The sequence below is a fragment of the Rhipicephalus microplus genome, chromosome 1 (genome assembly GCF_043290135.1).
Source record: "Rhipicephalus microplus isolate Deutch F79 chromosome 1, USDA_Rmic, whole genome shotgun sequence".
NCBI classification, from domain to species: domain Eukaryota; kingdom Metazoa; phylum Arthropoda; class Arachnida; order Ixodida; family Ixodidae; genus Rhipicephalus; species Rhipicephalus microplus.
The window spans coordinates 82,432,739-82,449,326 of NC_134700.1; the positions used below are offsets into that span (position 1 = coordinate 82,432,739).

General features: G+C 44.7%; 1 protein-coding gene across 1 annotated transcript in view; it reads right to left on the reverse strand.

Moving 5' to 3' along the window:
- The window catches only part of LOC119178624 (uncharacterized), a 37,442-nt gene extending 22,075 nt beyond the window's left edge, over positions 1-15,367 (reverse strand). Inside the window, exon 1 of the mRNA XM_037429845.2 lies at positions 15,281-15,367. Coding sequence (XP_037285742.2) covers positions 15,281-15,302 — 22 coding nt within the window. The 5' untranslated portion in view covers positions 15,303-15,367. The remainder of the gene's footprint in view (positions 1-15,280) is intronic.
- Positions 15,368-16,588: the final 1,221 nt, after the last annotated feature.

The following is a 16,588-nucleotide window of genomic DNA, read 5'->3' on the forward strand; positions in this document are numbered from 1 at the left end:
AAGCGCAACTGCTGAACATTTGCTTATTTTTGTTTCATGAGAAAACGGCTCTAAGCCACACGAACACACAAGGAGCCAGAAGTACGAAGATTATACAAATTCGTGTACTACTCATCATTCCCATTCTCGCTGAAGCACCGAGTGCTGTAGTTCCCATAGGCACTAACGCCAGAGTTCCCTCTAGTGTATATTTGATAAACTCTATATGCTTAACGTCCCAAAACCATCATATGAATATGAGACGACGTAGTGGAGGGCTCCGGAAATTACGACCACCTGGTTAAACTTTATTTAACGTGCACCCAAATGCACGTTAACTTGCACACGGGCATACAGCATTTTCGCCACCGTCTAAAATGCAGCCGCCGCAGCCGGGAATCGATCCCACGATCTACGGGTCAACAGCCGACTACCTTGGTCACTAGACCACCGCGTCGGGGCCTCCAGCAGCCTAGCCTGATGGCGAGGGAACATGTAGAAAGCAGGTAAGTTTTAGTGCAAAATGATTATACGTTGTATTGTAGAAATGGTGCATTTTGGAGTCCAATCAAACACGAATCGGATAGTGATGACACTTAATGAAATACTAATAGTAAATGAATTTTTTTCATAGAAAACAGACCCTTTTTGAAAACAGCCTTTGAACACCTCAGCATTTTATTTCAAACAAATGTTCACACGCTTTCACCAATGACTTCAGGCGAGAAAGAGAGATAGAAAACTTTATTAAAAAGTCAGTCAATTATTCAGGCATGGCCCGTCGCCCCTAGCTGTCGGCCGGAATCCCTTGGGTCGCGGCAGCAGCAAGGGCTTGACTGATGACGTCGCGCTGGACGTTGGGATCTGGGCTGCAGAGCAGGGCCTCCCAGGATTCTACAGTGTGAGAACCATCGTTTTGACTTGGACATGTCCACACCATGTGCATCAAATTCGCTACCTCATCACAAAATTTACACTGGAACTGGAAAACTGCGGGGTGCCACTTGCTGTAAAGTGCGGGGTTTGGAAAAACCCCGGTCTGTAGCTTTCGCCACAAAACCTCATTTTTCTTAGTGAGTTGTCCGCCTCTCGGGTATACTTGCCGATTCAGCCTGTAGTGTGCGACAATTTCATGGTATGTGCGCATATACTCGCTTCTTTGTTCGGTAACTTGGGAGGTTCTAGGGGTAGACCAGTAGGTGAGACCTCGGGCGACCGAATGAGCCTCCTCGTTCCCTCTAAGTCCTTGGTGAGCTGGAGACCAGACAAGCAGAACCTGCTCTTTGGGTACTCCTACCATGTTTAATATACGGACGGCAGTCTCCGTCACCCTTCCTGATTCATAATTTCTCACAGCGTTTTTGGAGTCGCTGATGACCACCCTGACCCCCTTTTCACTGATGGCCAAAGCTATGGCCACTTTCTCGACCTCTACAGTCTCGACACCAAGGACTGTGCAGCACAAAATCAGGCCACCATCTTCCTTGACCGCCACTGCCGTGTGTGCCGCTTTGCTTTCATATTCCGCAGCGTCTGTATAGGCGACGTCCTGTCGACCGGTGTACCTGGATTGTAATGCCTCTGACCTGGCTTTACGCCTGCCTTCGTGAAAGGTAGGGTTCATATTTCTGGGTAGCGGAGGTGTCTTTATCCTGTCCCTGATCTGTATCGGTATATCTTTTGAACGCGCTTGCTCATGCGTGGGCTCATAGCCCAATCTCTTTAATATTGCTCTCCCCGTTTTAGATCCGAGTAGTCTTTGATGTTCTGCAGTCACAGTAGCCTCGATTAGCTCATCGAGTGTGTTAGATAACCCCAACTTCATAAGTCTGTCAGTTGACGTGTTTGGGGGAAGTCCAAGCGCGACTTTCACACTTTTCCTGATAATGGTGTCGAGTTTGCCCCGTTCCGCTTGGTTTAATTTTAAATAAGGTGCCACGTACACTATCCTACTTATTATGAAGGTCTGCACTAATCTAAGAAGGTTCGCCTCCTTCATTCCAGCATGCCTGTTTGCTATTTGTCTGATGAGACGTCATGTCTGATTAGAACTGGCTTCCAACCTAGCATGAGTTTCATAATTCTTACGGTTCGTCTGAATCCTTAGCTCAAAGACACGGATACTGTCGACCGCGGGGATCTCTGCGCCGTTAACATACAAGTCGATGTCCACTTCAGGCCTGTTGTGGAGCCGCCGTTTTCCGGCGGGCATGAGGAAGAGTGCTTCCGACTTTTAGGCCTAGCATTTAAGTCCTTTGGGCTCCAGGTACTCCACGATTTTATCAATTGCGATTTGCAGAGAGCCTTCAATTCGGCCATCGCTGCCCTTGTTCATCCATAATGTTATGTCATCCGCGTAAATGGTGTGATTTAAATTCTCAATATCCTTTAACTGTTCAGGCAGTTTCAACATCACAATGTTGAAAAGGGTGGGTGATAACACCGAGCCCTGAGGTGTCCTCCTGTTGCCTAATTTAATGTCCTCGATGGATTATTCCCCGATTTTTAAAGTGGCTGTCCTGTTCGAAAAGAAGTCCTTGACGTATATATAAACTCGATTTCCGACGTTCAGTGAGCTCAGATTCTCCAAGATCGATACGTGCCTCACGTTGTCAAATGCTTTTGCCACATCTAACCCCACGATAACTTTTGTGTCTCGCGTTGGCTTGTCTGTAATTTGGTCCTTGAGCTGTAGCATCACGTCGCACGCTGATAGTCGGGGTCGAAAACCGATCATGGTGTCCGGATACATACCATTGTCTTCCATGTACCTACTGAGCCGCGTCTTAACGACATGCTCCATGAGCTTACCTACGCAAGACGTTAATGATATCGGCCTAAGATTCTCAAAACCGACTTTTTTACCCGGTTTAGGAATGAAAATTACAGTTGCGAGCTTCCACTCCTGCGGTATCGTCCCTTTTTCCCAACACTCCTGCATGTACGTTGCTAGGTTAGCCATGGACCTATCGTCTAAATTACTTTTATTCAACGCCTAATCTCATAATTACGAAAACTAGGATAACCTCGTATACAGCAGGAACTGCAGCTTTTTTTTTCCTTTTCCGCAGCCATGCCCTAATTTATACATGTCCGAAATAAAAACTCAATTGAATTCATAGTATTTTGTAACTCTTGGCCCAAATGCAGCACTCACTCACGTTTTCAATGTAAGATTTGTCACCTGATTTTATGTAAAAAAAGGAGCACAACAACTAAACACTTTTCAACCACACACAGCGGATATAACTAAAGATGTGATGACGCAGATAAACTTGTCATCACAACATGGCTTGCGCACCGATAGCACGTAACAATCAGCGTTAATATCAACATATTCAAGAATAATTTACTCAAACGTAAAAAAAATCGCATCTGTCGCTCGTCATGAGGCTCCAAGCAGTTATTACAAGATGAAGACAGGAACTGATTAATACAATACAGCTTAATCATAGCAAAAAGTGAGCAAGAGTGGAGTTTCTGGACGTTTCCACGGCGATTAATTGAGTGTTGATAGTCTAAAGAACATGGCGCCGACAATGATTTTTGGCTGACGGTGCAGGTCACTTTAGTAATTAAAAGGAAAATGACCTTTGGCTGTTCCAAAACATTGTTGTTTTCGGGTTCTCTCGTCGGTGCTCATTTTTTCAAAGCTATTTCAAAAATATTCGGAATTTCGAATATTTTCAAATATTTACTTTTTTATTCAAGCACCTAAGTGAATGCAGCTAACTTAGATTCATTATTCGAAACTTGGGAATATTCTCACACCTCTAATTATAGGCCCTATGCAGGAAACGGTCCGGCATCCGTCGGGTGAGCATAGGAATGATTGTCTAATGGCGAAAAACGCACGTTACCTAATGTTGAGGCCTCGTTGGTCTTGGCGGCGAATTTGAAAAATCAGTTTTCATACTGTCAAAACTTACCTGAACTTCTCTCAGTACTCTCACTTGGCTTACTTTCGAAATTTAATCATCCAAACGAGAAAATCAGGTTGAGCCACACTCAAACCGAATTCACCTTCTAGAAATTTGCTTCGCCCGCCTTTAATACTTATGTAGCCCGATTGAAGCAATTGTCAAATTTTCTCGTCATGTGACACAATCACGTTACCAGGTAATACCTCAAGTTGCAAGGTCACATGGCTAAGGGATGTCATCGTGACAATATTACTTGACATATGAACGAGGATTATGTCAAGAAACGTAACGTAAATATACCAACCACGCTCCTTGTATTTAACAATGCCTTAAAAGTGTAAAAAATATCTTACTTCAGGCCACAATCAAACGTCCGTTCGACTTCACAAGCATTCCTGTCGCGTTTTACTGCATCATAAAGGTGACGTAAGGTAACCTTTATGATGCAGTAAGGTTACCTTGTCTCTTAAGGTAACCTTAAGAGACAAGAAGAGAGCAGAGTGGATTAGGGAACAAACGGGGGTTAAGGATATCATAGCTGAAATCAAGATGAAGAAATGGACATGGGCAGGGCATGTAGCGCGTAGACAGGATAACCGCTGGTCATTAAGGGTAACTGACTGGATTCCCAGAGAAGGGAAGCGGGTTAGGGGGAGACAGAAGGTTAGGTGGGCAGATGAGATTAAGAAGTTTGCGGGTATAAATTGGCAGCAGCAAGCACAGGACCGGGTTAACTGGCGGAACATGGGAGAGGCCTTTGTCCTGCAGTGGACGTAGTCAGGCTGATGATGATGATGATGATGATGAAAGGTGACGTATAGAATTTATCTTTCCAAAGTTCGCTAGGTATGCTAATTGTGACTACCGATGATTTGAGAATCAGCATATTTCAGTGATTTAAGCCGGGCAGGACCGTAAAATGCAGCTGAATTGACACCTCAACGACCGATGCTAACATTCCTGTGTCAATGGGCGCGTGCTCTAAAATTACGCCATCAGCTGGAAAGCCAGTAATATACCAACCGGGAACGTAGCGAAGAATGTAAGGAGAATTATTTCTGTAACCAAAAAGGCAAATGGCTTCCGCGACATGGGCATTGTGGTACTCGATAGACTGTTATAGGCCAATAAATCAAGCTGTCACTGAAGAGAAGCTACGTCCTTCAACAAAATTGAGAAGTCCAAGCTCTGTACGTGCTCTAGAAATACATTGGGAAGGCAACAAACTTTCGAAGCCATTGCATCAATAATTTGCCAAGGTGTTTCGATGTCCAGAAAAGACGACCTTAAAACACATTCTGTTAATGCAGTGAATATTTTATTGATATCGTGTTGTAACGTAACAATCGTATCGAATCCCTTATTGATTTTAAAAAAACGAGATCATTCATTCAATGACTCCCAAGGAAGGAAAGAAGGCAAATAGAGAGAAAAGAAAGGCAGGGAGGCTAACCAGCCTATAGGCAGCTGGTTTGCTACCCTGCGCATGGGAGAGGGATGGAAGAGATGAAAGAGAGCAGAGAGGGAAGAGAGAAACAGCACATTCGGCAGCACGTGCGCGCACACTCAGTCATAGTTCGGTTATGATGACTCCCAAAGGAGTCATCATAACCCATGAGATGGTTCTGTGAGGTACACTTAGAAGTACTTGTTATAAGAATGATACTATTTTAATAAATAAGTTTGAATTGAGGAACTAATTCAATATTTATCAAATGGGGATGCACGAAGCATTACTAGATGTCCGTAAGACCCACTGTCGAGAAAAAAACGAAGTATAGTTGTCCATCTGTTATTGGAATCACTATAACACGAAAGTAAAACGTGCCCTTCCAGAGGTAATTGAATATTCACTCTACAATAGTCAGCAAGCTTGATATATGGGGTTTAACGTCCCAAAACCATCTCATGATTATGAGAGAGGCTGTAGTGGACGGCTCCGGAAATTTCGACCACCTGGGGTTCTTTAACGTGCACCCAAATCTGAGCACACGTGCCTACAATATTTCCGCCTCCATGGGAAATGCAGCCGCCGCAGCTGGGATTCGAACCCGCGACCTGCGGCACTAGACGACCGCGGCGGGGCAGTCAGCAAGCTTAACAGGGACGCTATGCGGCGTGTCCTGAGACAGCTTGATTGACGCTAGCACCGCGTAGCATTCGGGTCTGTTGCTGCGATGTCACCTATGCATGCCGACACACTATCCAAACATACCGATGTATTATCTCTCGAACAACGCCCTTGGCGTCGTCACTGTATTATTTCCATGTAGTATCACGAAAGGGTATCAGCTACCACACAAAATGACTCAATATAGTAATGAAGAGACGTTCTGGGCGTTACTATTGGATGTACAGCCGGGTCACTAGGAGAAATGCAAACCCGTTCGGCATTGATGTCATGAGCGGTCTCAATATTCGCTGTACTGGGAGTTACATAGTTCTCAGTGTCGTACCCAAGAACGTTCGCGGTTGGCTGCATTTGTGAGTCACGTCATTCATCCCGTCGCAGCCTTGGCACTGTTGCGTAGCGTATGTTTATCAGCTCGCGACTGCTTCTGCGCAGAGCCGATAAGACGAGCGGACGAGACGACGGTGAGTTAAACAAGGTTTATGTACAGCATATATACAGAGGCGTTACAATTTCGGCACTGGGGCCGACAGAGACTCGAAGAGCCGAGCTCTCCTCTCTAACACATAGGTCAGCCTTTCGCCTAAGACCGCCGACTCGCATACATGTCGGCCCTCCGACATGGGGTCTCCTCGCTCATAGGAACGCCGATCGCGACGCGCCGCAGGGCTTCTTTTATTTACACCGGGTCCAACCAAAATGTCCAATCAGAAGCGCCGCTGGTCGTCAGGGCAGATTCCGCCAATGGGGTCGCCGCGCCATGCGTCAGACCACCAGACACGCGGACGCCGGCTCGCTGTCACGCGCGCAGCTGACTCACTGCACGTGGGCCAGAGGGGCGCCGCGCGTGTTCACGCCGTCGAGGTGATCGCGCCAGGCCGACTGCGGGCTGGCCTTGACCCAGATTGCCTTTTTCAGAGGCACGGTCGTTTGACGAGGACTCGCTGGCATAACAGCACCGAGCACGCGCGGTGCCATGGCTCTAGAAGAGCCGCCACAACTCTATCAGAGCGCCGACAGTAGATACGTGAGAGATCTCGCATTTACCGGGCCACTTGTGTAGCCCGGGCACAACAACAACAAAAAGGCAGATCCCACGTACAGTGGGAATCCATGATATATATGCGAATCACGAATGAGAAAAGTTGATATGTCACTTTAAAATCAGCACAACGATACGAGGGGTGGGGGGGTAAATGATGTCGTACATGACTTCCGTGTCAAGATTATCATGTTTGGATGTGTCGTTTACCTTCATCATCTATTCACGTCACGTTATACCAAATTTAGTATATGTGGAGAAAGCAAAACGGTCGCGAGCACGCTATGAGCCCGGTATGTTGTCTAGCTTTTACATGATACGCGTGTCAGGATTATCATGTTTTCACCAGTCACATATTTCGTCATCCATTGACGTCACGTAACACCAAATTTGGTATATGTGGAGCCAGCGAAACGCCCGCGAGCGTATCATGAAAAGCCCAATACACTCCAATGTAGCGTTGACGCACGCGCGCGCTAAGCAGAGCGACGCTATATTAGCAAAACGCGAGCACTATGCAGTCTGACGCCAGGCGCGACCGGTGCGAAAAGCGTCCGTCGGCGCGGCCCGACGGCAACTGGTGCGAAATGCGACATGCTGCATTTTGCGCCGATGCGTTACCCAGACAACACTGCGTCTCCCTCTTTTTGTGTTGAAGGGATGCCGGACGTGCTGAAACGTGCATGAGTAAAAGTGATGCAGCGCGGCGCGCCTGCGAGTATATGGCAGGACCGGCCCCTGGCATGGCAACGCCGGCGTGACGCGACAAAATGAACGCCGGCGAGCACCCACACTACGTCACGTCAAAACATATTGGCGCCTTGACTGTGGCATGTGGTCATGTTCTTATATGACACGCATGTCATGATTATCATGTTTGCACCATTCACATACCTTCGTCATCCATTGACGTCACGTAATACGAAACTTGGCATATGTGGAGCAAGCGAAACGGCTGGGAGCGCATGAAAGCGTAGCATGCAGCCATGTTTTTTCATGCCACACATCTCATGTTTATCATGTTTGCACCAGTATCATACCTTCGTCATCCATTCATGTCCCGTAATACCAAATTTGGTATAAGTGAGGCTAGCGGAACGGCCACCAGCGCATCATGTGCGTGGTATTAATCATGTTGTTAGATGACATGCATGTCATAATTTTTATGTTAGAGTCTGTCGCTTGTGTTCGCTATGCAATCTTGTCATATAGTACCAGTTTTGCAACATGCCATGTGAACGAAGCCATTGCAAGAGCTGCAGGACCATGAAGTGTAAATCATGGCATTCAGGACATGTCATAATTTTTATGTTATGACTAGTCAGATATGTTCTCCATGGAGTCATGTTATGCCATACCAAGCTTGGTATCGATACCATTATCGGAATGGCAAGGAGAGCTAAATGTAGTAGGTGGCAAGATAGATAGATAGATAGATAGATAGATAGATAGATAGATAGATAGATAGATAGATAGATAGATAGATAGATAGACAGACAGACAGACAGACAGACAGACAGACAGACAGACAGACAGACAGACAGACAGACAGACAGAGAGATAGATAGATAGACAGATAGATAGATAGATAGATAGATAGATAGATAGATAGATAGATAGATAGATAGATAGATAGATAGATAGATAGACAGACAGACAGACAGACAGACAGACAGACAGACAGACAGACAGACAGACAGACAGATAGATAGACAGATAGATAGATAGATAGATAGATAGATAGATAGATAGATAGATAGATAGATAGATAGATAGATAGATAGATAGATAGATAGATAGATAGATAGATAGATAGATAGATAGATAGATACGCTCAAAGTTGCCGAAGTTCTCCAAGAAATTCTGCACATTAAAAGCAGGCTTGGGAGGCTGGGGAAAGGCAGCAACGGCGCACCGATGATCCGACAGCCTTCCAAGCCATGCTAAATCGCAAATGGGAATGCAAGCACTGGTGGTGGGCAGATCCTGCAAATCACGCCGCCGAGTTGCCTCGCGATATGCCAAACGCTTGCAACAACGCCGCGTCGCACAAGCGCCGTTGTGGGCACGACAGCGTCAACGTGACGACTGCGGGAGCGCGTTCGCTAGGGCGAACGGCCGATTTAGACGGTAGTTTCTCCGGTGGCACTTTGGCCGCAGCTGTGATGTCTGTGACTGCCTATTGTTCGAAAACGACCACTATGATTAACGCATTGCGAAGCGTTTAACTGCTCATTACGCTCCTTCATGACCATGATCATGCGAGACACATATGTGAGGAATGTGAACTGTGGTAAATCCAAGCTGAATGCCAGTCTAACTTCATTAAGGAGCACGAACATGTAACCAATAATTGTGGAAGGTTTCAGTGCCACGTCGGGTTGAACCCACTGCTAAACACCATGTCCGCATGTTTCAGCTCTCGCTGTTGTAACCATTAGTACAGAGTGCGTGGCGGTGATCATTTTTGTCGTAGTTGTGTTGTACTTGCGTCACCTTAATTAGTTTAATTTGTTTGCGCGGTTTTCTCTTTCTCCAATCATATAGAAATGATGTGTATCTCACCTGCGATAGTGCCTTCGGGGGCTCTTGCTAAACAAATAACGAAACGTTAAGACAGCTTCGGTGCAAGCTTGAAGGAGTTGCGGAGCCTTTGTCTCTCTTCAGTTTTCTCTTTCTTTTCATCTAATTCTTTCCTATCCTCTTTTCATGTTTTTCATGTTTTTTCCCGCCTTTACTTCTTTCCATATTCTATTTTTTTTACCTTTTCTTTCTTTCTCTCTCTCTTGTTTTCACTTACGTCCTCTTTTCTATTTTTACTCGTTGTATTGCCTCCGTTCCGCTAAATGGCGATAACATGAGAATACATGCGAGAAGCATTGTATTTAAACTTTCGTTATATTGTACACTGTGGCCAATCTCCCTTATAGGTATGAGCCAAGATCTTTTAGGCGACAAACATACAAACAGTGCCACATCTGGCTGCGCTATACCTGGTTTCGACCGCATAAGACAGTGTACCACAGCCCGGGCCCCTAAAAAGCTCCGCACCTAATGATATCCCCAACAACAGTATGACAATCATAGCGCGAACCTGTATGAGCACACTGTTTCATTATCCTGGTTTCGACCGCATAAGACAGTGACCCACAGCCCGGGCCTCTAAGAAGATCCGCACTTAATGATATCCCCTACAACATTATGACAATCATAGCGTCAACCTGTATGAGCACAGTGTTGCATTCATTGCATAAAGCAGCAGTACTTTATTTTTTTATTGCTTGCTCACGCGCTTGCTCATACGCCGCAACTGCTAGAATGTTGCAGCATGGTTGTGGTTTACTCTTACCTTGCGAGAGTTTTCGCGGCGCCTCTCGTTTGCAAAAATGGCGCACTCAACGTATACAAGAAAGCAAATCTAACAAATTACTGCCGTAAAAAAAAAAGCCGTGCATAGATAGTCTTTTAGGGTGATCAAATACGCACGCATATGCCTGCGCAATCAACGTTGATCGGTGAGTTTAAATGTGAACTATAAGAACCGACACATCTTAAGTACTTCGCATAGATGACGCTGTCACACACTACTGCACACTAAACCATTTCAGAACTTTAAATAGGAACCTCACTACGAAAAAAAAAATAAACGTGATTGTAAGAAGGAAGGGTAACGCTTATTATTATTCATGGCTGGATAGGCTTCTAGACACATGACTACAATATAATTGAAAGGAGAGGCGCTTATTGGAAGGAAAATGAAGGTTGTTTTGAACCAGGTTTGTTGGGGCCCCTAGTCCAGGACTACACTGGCCTCCACAAACCGCTGCCCCTTGTCCAGGAACACCACCCGGGCCTCCTTTTCCTCGCTGGCGTGCAAGGTGTCCTAGCGCTCCATTATGAATTTGCCCTTTATAAGGGTATAGCGCACCACGACAAGGACACAAAAAGAGAGACGCACACACACACACAGCGCTGTGTGTGTGTGTGCGTCTCTCTTTTTGTGTCTTTGTCGTGGTGCGCTATACCCTTATAAATGATGAACCCCAACCAACTAGCCAGGCAACGTGTCTTAGTGAATTGCCCGTATTAATATGAGGCGTGTTAACTTTGGGTGCCTTAATTCACATTCCCATGTAATATGAGCAAATTTTGGCTGTCCTCCACATCACGGGCAAGAACCAGCGAAATCTAATGTATCGTACTCAGGCTCATACAATGCAAGAGTGCAGTGCCGTGGTTAAATTACAACTTGCAGGACCCCTTGTGTACGATACGGCACTGCGACGTGCTTGAAGATTTTCTAGTTACTCAATGACGCAATAAAGTATTCATTTTGCGCTCATAAAGGAGAGCCACCACCGGGATACTGATTGCAAGTGATGAGAAACGTGGTCGAGAGTGAGAGAAAAAAAAATTGAAGACTTTGATGGCATAAAATGGAATTTACTCGCGCAGGAAACGGTGAGTAGAAACTATTTTGAGATAAACATAAGTTAGGCTTGTGATAATAATAATTACAGAGAGAGCGGAGAGCATTTAGAACGTTGGACACTTTCATTTGAAGAAGTAGATCGGCATGCCCTACACGCCCAACTTATATCTCTGGAAAAACTATTCCAAACAAATATTTTTATAATTTATCAAAAATAACCGTGTCCCTAAATCTAACGCAGCTAAGTAGATCATAAACAAATAACGCTGCTCGGAAGGCGCAGCACAGTCACAGCGAAAGCTAGAAGAGCGGCCTTTCAGAGCCTTTTCGAAACACTCATTGGGTAACTACTGCAAGCACACTTGCTTGATACGCACTAGGTCATTATTACTAAAATTATTTGGGTAGCAGGCCAACATTCGCTAAGCTATTCTTTGTCATTCGTCTGAGAAGCGTGGTATCCGCTTAACACTTGCAACAAATTTTGTGCCAATTGTTCATGCAGTGGCTGACAACGATGACGAATTATGGCTGAAGTGGGTATGTGCCACAGTTAATCTGGGAACAAGGACAAGCTTTTGTAATGGGTTGGAGCATTGGACGTCCCACTCGCTACGCAATACATATTGTGCGATGACTGGTTGTTCTTTCGCTATTTTAAAACATTTTAAAGGTCGTATTAACGCGATTGCTTTCCCGAAATCAAGCCTGCCTAAGGCAAGTTTCACTACAAATTACAACCACCGGCGTTGCACAGTGGTAGAATACTGGGCTGGCACCGGGTTCAAGCCCCACTGTGTCATTGGTGCTAGGTCAAGCCTGCCTAAGGCAAGTTTAACAAGTTACAAGCACCGGCCTTACTCAGTAGTTGAATACTGGGCTGGCACCCGGGTTCGAGCCCCACTGTGTCATTGGTGCTACGTCAAGCCTGCCTAAGGCAAGTTTGACTACAAGTTACAAGAACCGGCGTTGCTCAGAGGTAGAATACTCGGCTGGTACCAGGGTTCGAGCCCCACTGTGTCATTGGTGCTAGGTCAAGCCTGCCTAAGGCAAGTTTGACTACAAGTTACAAGAACCGGCGTTGCTCAGTGGTAGAATACTGGGCTGGTACCAGGTTTCAAGCCCCACTGTGTCATTGGTGCTAGGTCAAGCCTGCCTGAGGCAAGTTTGACTACAAGTTACAAGCACCGTTGTTACTCAGTGGTAAAATACTGGGCTGGCACCCGTGTTCGAGCCCCACTGTGTCATTGGTGCTACGTCAAGCCTGCCTAAGGCAAGTTTGACTACAAGTTACAAGCACCGGCGTTGCTCAGTGGTAGAATAATGTGTTGGAACCCGGGTTCGAGCCGTACTGTGGCATTGGTGCTAAGTAACGGACACCGGTGGTGGCGGTGGCGGCGGCGGACAACTGCGCGTGACACGAGTTGTGATCTTATAACAGCTTTCGCTGTAAAACGTGTGTTCTTAGAGGCCCCCTAATTCGTTCAACCGAATCACTCTTCATTCACTTATAGATTTAAATAGTGAATTTAGGAGGTTCACGTATTTATGGGCCTACTAGCTGCTTTATTGAGCTGAGCAAACAAAAAAAAATCAGACATAGCCCTCAGTAAGACACCAAATGTGGAAGTACAACAAATTCTAACACTATACCTGAGTCGCGAAGATTGTACATGATACCAGCGCACTGAAAATAACTTCACAAAGATTACGACACATTTTCGGGCAATAAAAGTAAGTTCACATCAACGTGGTTCGTTTTAAATGTGTTTTGGTTCAATCTGGATTAATACGGACGCGGGCGGACTCCAGTGTAGGTCACTAATTCTAAGTCCCGTGATTCGCTGTTGGTGAGGTAGCTTATAGTCTAAATATTTGGACCACCGATTGCTGGCCAACTTACTTGGAACACCAGTATAATGATTGTCTTGCTAATTCCTTAAGGAAGGTGTTCTTTTTGAGGAGGATGTCTAAACTAGGAACGCCTGAACTAAGTACTTATGCATGCGTAGAGTGAAAAAGTAGCTTGTATGTTAGAATATGCATAATATTTTATATGGCACATGACACCATGTAGTTACTCTACTGTACTGTATAGCTCACGTGTTGTAAAATACCTTATGCTTAAAGTGCAAGTACTTTATGCCGCGGCTGCATTTCCCTTAGCTCCCGAAGAGAGTGTGAACCTTCGTCAGTTGTAATAAGCAAATTTTAGAGCAATGTTCTTCCGACTGCCGATAACACTGTGAAATGAAATAAATGTCTTTGTATTTTAAGCTTTCCAGCTTACGACGCACTACATTCAAAACAACATTCAGAACTGAGAAATAAAAAGAAAGCTCTAGGATGAGTTTAAAATTTGTATGACCTCAGTTTTATGAGCGCGAAAGTTCACCTTAAAATGAGCACTTTCGTACTAGTTACATGCATAAAACAAGTGCTATAAGCTCAAATAAAATATATAGGCTTAAGTACAATATTTTGACTTCCCTCTACAAGCGGTGCTCCATAAATAAGGTACTCGAAAGGAAAATTCTTCAAGGCGTATAAGAATTGTAGGGTTTACACAAATTGGGCAGATTCTACTACTCAACAAGCTGGTCCGATAAAAAAAATTAAGAGGTATAGCAAACACTGATTATAAGCCACGTGTTACAGCTTCTGTTGTAAACCATGAACATGTTGGTGGGTGGTGATTGAGAGCGTTTTCTTTCTATGCCACACGACAAACCTCGGTCTCACGAGGTCTGTGGTGAAAAGAAAGAAATAAAGAATAAATGTAGAACGTTTTCAAAGCTAAGAAAAACAGTAACAGCCAGGACTACCTGGATGCCCATTAATTCCACTGTGTTTTTAGTACTGTATATTTAGTTGAAACTTCGCTAATGTTTTTCTTTACTCAAGAAACAGCATAATATAGAAAGCACGTTTTACCTGTGCGCAACCGAAAGAAAAGTAATCAAGCAAAACAAGCTAAGAAATAAACACAAAAGAATGTCTGCATCAAGGTCTCGTATATATATCTTAAACTGCAGAATCATGCATTGTCACCTACGGTTCATTGGCATGCGAACATAATAATATTAATAATGATATTTATAATAATAATAATAAAAAATAATAATAATCATAATCATAATAATATGTTGGGTTTAACGTATTCAAGACACACGATATGGTCATGAGGCACGCCGCAATGGAGAACTCCGGGAATATTGAGCGTGTGATGTCTAATGGCCACTGAGATCGCATAGCAGACAAGCATACAGCATTTCACTTCAATGCAAATGCAACCACCAGAACCTGGATCTGCCGGCGACATTGGGGTCAGCAGGCAAGCGCCATAACCGCTATCTCATCACGGCGGATAACGCAAATAATCAGAAGTTGTAAATAGTATCTTTATGCGGGTAATATGTTGTTGAATTGTGTAGCCTTACCAATGATATTTTGTCTCACCGTTGGTTCGCATCAGTTCATAACAATCATATCTAAGAAATATCAAAGTTGTTATTCGTTTTATATTATTCCTACTATCAGTGGCGTAGCCGAAAATCGTGCAGCAAACCCAATCTTTCAACCCCCCCCCCCCAATTTTTTTTGGACATAAAATACATGCTGCAAAATGACCATTTGCCTGCCCGGCTCCCACTTCAGAGCAACGAGATGCCCCCATTTTAAAAGAAGTTTGCCAACTCCCCCGCCTGGATTGACCTTATTTTTGAGAACAGGCTATCTGTAAATAAGGTAGTCTAGAAGAACGATCAACTTACAGTAGATGCGATTCGCTTCCATTTTCTGTAGCTGTGGTTGCTGACACGCGATCCAAGAGATCCTGCGGTGAACAGAACTGCCAGTTTTATCCAACAAGGTCTGAATGCGCCCGCTGCTCGTTCTTTGTTTATAAGGCGGGAAGCGCCAGCTTGTTTTTTTCTTTTTTTTCTGGAGGACCAGCCAGTGTCATCTCATTTTATCATTTCCGAGCCGCCAAACCGACAGCGAGAATCTCGGAGTTTGCGAAACGGAGACATGTCATATGCCTGTCTGCAGGTGATTAGCGCTTCCGCTTTGGTTAAGGTGCGTTCGAAAGGAAATCTCATGCCTTTTTCCTCGCCGGTCGTCGAATGGGTGACCTTGGTAGCTGCGTGAGTGACTGAACTGTTAAACGTCAAAGCCGCGAGGCTTAGGAATGTCTTAGATGTATTTTCTGAATTATTTTCCTTGTCTGGCGAAGGCTGTCTCGAAGCTACACGCAGTCAAAACAAATTATGCAATCCGTGGAAAAGTTAACTGGCTCTTGTGCACGAATAAATACCTTATCGGTTAGTTTGTTTCCTTAAGACTGCTGTCCATCGGGTTCCTTTAAGCTGCTAATTCATTGTATGGCCTATCTTCGATAGCCATCGCATGTTTAAGGAAAGAGTTTGCCTCCTTTCTTCGTTTGTTCTTTTGTCATGTTGCAGTTCGCAGCGTCTTGACTGTATTGATGCTGTGCATTCGTAGTGAAAACCAAACTTAGTCTTGCACTGAAGCCTATTTTTAAGGCTCAGAGCATCTTTCCGCGCTGCTTAAAAAACTGTCTTTTTGGCGTTGGCCAGCATTGCTACGGTCTGCAGGTGGCGGTTCACACCCAAGGTGGTATTGCTATGCTGGTAATTCTTAGAAATCTGCTGCGTACTCAACAGTGGGCTACCCAAAATGCCAATTTAGCATACACCAGAAGATTTTGGGAATGGTTAATTTCCTTTAGTAGGAATTTATGAGTGTGCTGTGCTATCGTTTCCCCTGGTCTCTAAATGTAAAACTGCTTACACTAATAAAGTGTTTTCCACGCTACATCGCCGTCGGAAATATGATATTTGGCAGATCCCACATGCCATGGGAATCTATATCACGCGAAGGACACGGAGAGAACAAGCACTGAAATTTGGGATAGTTTGTTGTTGAACGTAGTGGTATTGAGAGCCCGTAAACAGGCAATAAATGAAAAACAGAATTATACAGACGAGCATTTATGCACATATAACGCCATGTTTTATCCTACACCAAATACGAAAACGCATGCGTGAAACTACAATCTA